This window comes from Arachis ipaensis, chromosome B06 (assembly GCF_000816755.2).
Source record: "Arachis ipaensis cultivar K30076 chromosome B06, Araip1.1, whole genome shotgun sequence".
Taxonomy (NCBI): Eukaryota; Viridiplantae; Streptophyta; class Magnoliopsida; order Fabales; family Fabaceae; genus Arachis; species Arachis ipaensis.
The window spans coordinates 104,556,727-104,563,236 of NC_029790.2; the positions used below are offsets into that span (position 1 = coordinate 104,556,727).

Consider the following 6,510-nt stretch of genomic DNA (forward strand, 5'->3'; position numbering starts at 1 on the left):
TAGTTAACGATAAAATTACTGACGGATTTTGTCCCTCTGTAAAAGCCTCGTCGGAAATTATTTACCGACGGAATTTTTTCCGTCGGAAAATTACCGACGGATTTTTACCAGTTACCGACGGATTTTTCCTCTGTAAATTCTCCATCCATTTCCATGAGCCGTCAAACTTTCTGACGAATTTTTCGTTGGTAATTACAGACGGATTTTCCGACAAATTTTCCGTCTGTAATTTAAACCTTAAAAAATCATCTCACACTCTGAATACAGACAGAAAATCTGTCTGTAAATCCGTCAGTAAGGTAAAATAATTTTTTTTAATTTTTCTATTGCAAAATAAATACTTTATATTTGTTTTCTAAATTTACTCTATCAAACACACTGTAAATTGAAAAAAAAGAAAGCCAAAAATCACATAAATAAACATAATATTCATTACATGATACCTATAAAATTGGGTGTTATTTTTTAACACCATTATCCAATATCTCACTGTCTCAATAAAAAGATACCCCAAAATTTCTTTTAAACTACAAAAGAGAAGGACAGGACTTTCAGCCTAAATTTTAAAACTATTTCCTCATCATGCTCTCTTTAAAGTTTAAACTGTCCAATCTAATCTGAGTTACATGATTCTTCACTCCATGGTAGACTCTTGTGTGGCTGAAACTTGAAAGTATTTGTTCATCTACTTGTTCTTCTTTGATTTGTTTGCATTGGACTGAGCATATGCAGTTCCCTGGTATCAAAAAACATGACATGGACAGATTTCAGAAGGCTAGCAATGTTTTATAGGATTAAGAAAAAGTGAAAGAGGATAACAAAAGCCGAATTAGATGCACGAAGAGCTGAAGTCTTAGCCAAAGTAGCAAGACTCATACAGAGACAAATCCATACACATTTAAATAGAAAAGAGTTTATCACCTTGAGAAATGCTACAATTTATATCCAGAAAATTTGGAGAGGTAAGCTGTCTTCTCATAACTTTCTATCTTCACATAAATTTGGAGATGTATGCTGTCTTCACAGAACTACTAAATAATTAATAGAAGATCCAACAGTAATCTTGAAGAACATTCAAATACAAACCTCACCATGAATAGATCTCAATTATAAGGCAAGTGTGTACAATTACACAACACGAAGCCCATGTAAATGTAAAGCCAGATCACAGATTCAAATTACATGCACATATCAAAATTGTAGCTGATAGAGAAGCCTAAAATAAATATCGAAGTGCGGGATTGTGAGGAAACAAAAGGATTACCATGTCTACGTTCGATCTTTGAAATGACGGAAGTGATTATTGTCTCAAATTGAATCTGACAAGAAAACAAAGTCCGTAACAGTATTAGGAGCCATGAGATCAGATCATGAGACGAGAAGAATGTGCAGTGAGGGCAAGTTAATGAAGAGCTCAAAGAGAGAATATAGAAAATAGAAAGAGAAATAGAGGTTACCGGGACAGGCCGCTTCATCATTGCTAGTAGCTTCAAAGCATCTGTCCTGATTTCCATAATGTTGTTCTGAATATGTAGGAATTAAGTTGTCAATAACAATGTTTAATAAAAGATAGTTAAACTAAGGGCCATTTAAACGAAAAGAGAATACAAAAGGAAGGCAGACAAAAGCATTTATACCAGAGCAGACATAGCGAATGCAGGTGGGAATGCGCAAGCTCCTTAAACTAATCATAGTCTCCTTCAAAATTGAACTGCAATAGGATAAGAAACACTAATCTATTATCATTAATTATCCTACTTAAAAGAATAAATAATCTTACACAAACTTGGTACTAAAACACTTTAGACATGATTACTTGGCCTTGTACTGGTTCATGAATATTCCAAAAGACATAAGTCTGAATCACATTTAGTCCTCATTCTTTGGCTTTCTTGAAAATGTTTGGCCACATCTAATCAAAATAGATGAAAGTATAGCAAATGAAACATATAGTAAATCTCCATGTCCTTGTCAAAATTAAAAAATAAATTATACTCACATTATTATATATATATATAACAACTTTTCGTTTATTAATCAAAAATAGGAGTAACATTATTATATATACATAGACAATATGGCAAGTATGCATGTGTACCTCAAGGGGGCACATATAACATATATTTTGGAATGGTTGGGGCTTCTCTGCATCACAAGTGGAATTTAAATCCCCACCTGAAATATTGTTATTTGTGGATTAAGTTTTTAGTCAAGTAGTTTGATTGCTTTTTGTTTCATTTCGTTTCATTTTATTTGTATTTGAAGGCAACATAGGAAGCATGAAATTACAATCGTGTTATTTAAACATTTAAAAATAAATATTTGTAAAATATTTAGCAATATTTAATAGTAAAAATTAAAGTGTAAAAATACATCATATATAAAAATTTAAAAGTGATCAAATAAATGTCAATATAAAAAATATTAAGTTATTAATATTTTTTTTTCTTGTCTTATATTTGACAAGAGAGTCATCTTAGTAGTTATAAGGGAACAACCAAGAATTATTGAAGTAATATAGAACAACTCAAAGAAAGAATTAAGAAGTTGAATAAGAGAACAATAGATTAACACTAAAAAGTAGAAGCATGAAAAGAACGACCTGGATTCCTACTTAATTATATCTTTATTAAGAACTTTATAAAGATGAGCATATGCCAACTCAAATGGTAACTGGAGGCATATTATGCTGATGATAATGAGTGCATCGTTCCTGATTCACAAGAGACGATTAAACCACTCATATTTCGTGAACACTTTCTTTCGCTTCACTCTATGAGCCTCGAGTAATTTTACGAGGTCCAAGGGGTTCTATCCGGGTTAAGCATTACCCTTCATGCCAACAACCTTGTATTCTTCATCAACTGCATTTCCATAGGTAATAAGCCACCTGCAACACCAGACCACAGAGAAATGTGTGAAGAATCGCAGAAAGCGAAGGCGTTCATATCAAATTGAATGTGCTGATCCCGAGAGAAGCAAGACATACTATGTAAAAGATATTACCTGGCTAAAAGTGCAGCATTTTTCCATTTCCAGAACTGAGAAAACGTAATAGCCCGTAGTATGACCGCAATGAAGAAAGCAGGGAGCACTACTAAATTTGCTGACCTAAATGTAATAAGGAAGTCTGAAGTCATTAATCATTCAAGTATGTGTTTTGTGTCATGTTCAAGTCCAGCCAAACTGAATCCTGAAAATGAATTAAGAAAGTGATGCTCCAACTTTATGTCATGTTCAAGTAATGCAGAATCTAAAGTAAAAATTAATGGATATGTAAGTGAAAAAACACCATGCAAAGGAAAGATTTGCTTAATAATGATCTCTGATTCCAATTTTGGAAGGAGATGCTCTCCGACTTCCCAATGGATTTCTCTTCTATTGAATTTAAGGATTCTACTTGATTTGCTATTGTTTACCTGCATATTCAAGTTACAACAAGGATGTAAACATTGTTCATTATTCATCACAAGAGCGCATTTGCTAATAAGTACAACTAAATAAACAAACAAAAATTTGGTATTAGTTTATAGCTAATGCTGAAGCACATTCCTGATTAGGACCATAATCGAAAACTTGATAAACGGCTATGACAAGAACTCACAATACCGTGCATTAAGCGGCAGTAGCATTGAAAACATTCATACCAACTAAAGAGTGAACCATCTGGCTGTTTGATAAAAGCATCAACCTCCACCATATCAAATTGCAAATCCATACCTGCAATTGAACATGAGATGCATTAACATAAACAATGAAGCACCGCATCATTTCATCATGCTAGGTTGCAAATTTATTTTACCAATGCGAGTTCTTTTCATGATTCTTAGTTCAGCTACAGCCCTCCCCAATGTCTCCAGAGGTGCAGCCACCTTAACAAACAACAACTAAGTTTCAAATACTCAACAAGAAGCTTAACTTAGACACAACTGAAAAAAAAAATAAGAATCACAAAATTGCTTGTTTGGTAAATGCAAATACAATGCTAAAAGACATAATTCTTTTCTACCTTGTCTCTATCTCACATTATAATTATAGAAATATTTCAAGAGAAATCAATCAATCAATCATATTACCATAACAGAGGACAAGAAAAGAAAATAAAATAATGATATTCTGCCACAGTATATATATGAAGAATTAAGAAATTTGAGAAAAAATTGTTGTAACCTTGAAGAACTCATCAGAATTGCCAATAACTCTGTCAACAACCAAGCTTGCATTCTTAAGCTCCCTGGCAAAGACATTGCTGCAATCAAAGTCTTCATCTCCTTTAAGAACCGCCTCTCTCTTGGGAATCACCACACAAATCTCAAATACCAATTCCACATTCTCTTTCATTTTCCAAATCCCAGTGAAACAAAACAAAAATTCCCCTCCTTCAACAAGTATTTCCAAGAAGGGATTTAAAAAATAAAGAATGAATCTTTAAATGAATGTGAAACTCAAATGGCAAGGCATTCTAAGAAAGTCATAGAATAAAATAATAATAAAATGGAAAGGGGCATATGAAAGATAATAGTTTATTCTAAGAAAGTCATAGAATAAATTTTACAAGTCTCGTTTCATTTCCTTAATTACCAATAATAAGAAGGATCATAGTTAATTCAAAGCCATATGAATTCATGTAGCAAAGGTGCATGCAAAACCTCCCTTTCAAAAGTAAAAAAGGAAAACATTAGAATGAGTAGAAAAAATTAATATGATGATGAAGATGAAGAGTTTAACTGAATGTCACTCACAGAAGCAAATTCATGGCCAGGAAGAATAGCAACAATGTCCTCCAACATGGAACCCAGTGTCAGTGAAGGACATCTCCTGAGAAAGGCACATGCCTCAGAAGCCTTGGCCATGGCAGTTTTCTGGTCCTCAACAGTAACAAAAGGCAGAATTGGTGCCTCACCCCAACCCACAGAGCCATTGCTGAGCTCAATTCTAACGGCCACGTTCTCTACCATCTCCAACCTTGATGATGCAATGGTAAAAGGTGCAATCAAGGGCACGTTCAGTGGCCTGTTCTCTGCTCTGTGCACATCAACAGTGAAAGTTTCTATCAAATTCTTGAAGCCAAAGGTGATGGCCGCTGCTGCTGTTGCAGGTGCAGAAGAAGAAACCATGATTTTAGAGAATAAAGCAGCAAAGGAGCAATAAAAAGACAAGGAGGTTTCAATTGTTATCAACAATTTCTTTTGTGAATGAAACATATCATGCTCCAAGCTATAGCTTTAACTGTTACACAATGATCCATCATAACAGGGAATTGTTTCATAGAAGCTGCAATTCTTCCTCTTTAATTAAAGTAACAAAAGATATGTGATTTATTTGTATCTAAACCCTAAACCTATTGCAAGCGCTAACTTGATTTTGACCTAAACATCAAGACTGAAATCACGACCAATAGATAACAAGAAATTACAAGTTGATATCAATTCTGAATGAAAAAAATAGAATCGAGAAAAAGAAAAGGCTTACAGTGACGATGTCAGGGTCACACTAGGGAAGCCGGTCTTTGCCGGAGAAGAAGTTACCAACGGAGTCAACTATCATTCCAAGCTTCGCCATTCAACAACAACCACCGAGTTTCCACCGAGTTTCACGAATCGCTGCAGAAATGACCGACCAAAAATCTCTTTCTTCGCTGATAATAAAATAATTGATAAACCTACAACAAGCTCAATCAGCATCAACAGCGACAAGAAGATAGAAACTGCTAAGAAAAATTGATAAACCTAAAATTGGCACAGAAAAATTGAACCCAAGCACCAGAATCACAAAATCAGAGTATACCTGGAATTCATTAAGGGAGTAAATGCGACAAGAGCGAAGGCGTAGAGAGTTCTGTGACGACGGCAATGAATGGAGCAGATGCGACGATAGCAGCGGCGGAGAAGCTCGTGCGACGCGAACGGCAGAAAAAGCTCATGCGACGGAGAGAAGAAGCTATTAGTGCAACAGAGAGAGGAAGAAGCTTGTGTGGAGTGTGAATGAAGGTGGAGACACTCGAGTTAAAATAGGTTTAAATCAAAATTTTCGACGGAAAGTTTTAAATTACAGATGGAAAATCCGTCTGTAATAATTTAATAAAATGCAACATTTTGTTCATTTAATTACAGACAGATTTTCCGTCTGTAACCATTTCTCAAAAAAAAATTAAATTTTCCAATAAAATTATCGACGGATTCTCTTTTCCGTCTGTAATTTATGCTAATTCATTTTTTTTATTTTCTGACAAAAAATCCCTCTGAAATTCCGTCTGTATTTTCGTGGGATAAAATTCGTCGGAAATATCAGTCTGTAATAACTAATTTTCTAGTAGTGATAAATAACATTGAAAAAAAAGATGAAAATTGATGCACTACTACATTTTAGACATTTAGTAACATTTATCTCTTAACATTTATTAAAATGTTAGTAGTTACGACAAAATTACATATTAAATAACATTTATGCTAAAATATTACCAAATACATTTACTTTTTTTTTTTTAAAATGTTACCTATTCCTAATTCA

At 33.9% G+C, this 6,510-nt stretch overlaps 1 protein-coding gene across 15 annotated transcripts; it reads right to left on the minus strand.

Moving 5' to 3' along the window:
* LOC107604758 (anoctamin-like protein At1g73020) lies at positions 386-5,999 on the minus strand. 15 transcript variants are annotated; one of them, XM_021104714.1, is made up of 16 exons: positions 5,788-5,999; positions 5,473-5,662; positions 4,743-5,089; positions 4,582-4,653; positions 4,171-4,379; positions 3,803-3,872; positions 3,648-3,720; positions 3,007-3,111; positions 2,832-2,890; positions 2,099-2,175; positions 1,817-1,912; positions 1,638-1,711; positions 1,458-1,523; positions 1,265-1,319; positions 922-1,028; positions 386-736 (listed from the first exon to the last, which is right to left on the minus strand). In XM_021104714.1, exons 4-11 carry the CDS (start codon positions 4,640-4,642, stop codon positions 1,877-1,879), a joined length of 690 nt encoding a protein of 229 aa, XP_020960373.1. In that variant the 5' UTR covers positions 4,643-4,653; positions 4,743-5,089; positions 5,473-5,662; positions 5,788-5,999; the 3' UTR covers positions 386-736; positions 922-1,028; positions 1,265-1,319; positions 1,458-1,523; positions 1,638-1,711; positions 1,817-1,876. The 15 variants fall into 15 exon arrangements, 13 of the variants coding, with proteins under 13 accessions (XP_020960373.1, XP_020960379.1, XP_020960377.1 ...); XM_021104720.1 differs by having other exon boundaries at positions 4,582-5,025; XM_021104718.1 differs by having other exon boundaries at positions 4,582-5,086.

Bases quoted from the DNA above. Each gene is read 5' to 3' on its own strand.
- LOC107604758 (XM_021104720.1), bottom strand. From the start codon at position 4,642: ATGCACCTTTGCTACATGAATTCATATGGCTTTGAATTAACTATGATC. The intron at 3,721-3,802 runs GTAAAATAAATT...GTTCAATTGCAG, and splicing joins CATGAAAAGAACTCGCATTG to GTATGGATTTGCAATTTGAT. The intron at 2,176-2,831 runs GTAATGCTTAAC...ACAATATTTCAG, and splicing joins CAAGGTTGTTGGCATGAAGG to GTGGGGATTTAAATTCCACT.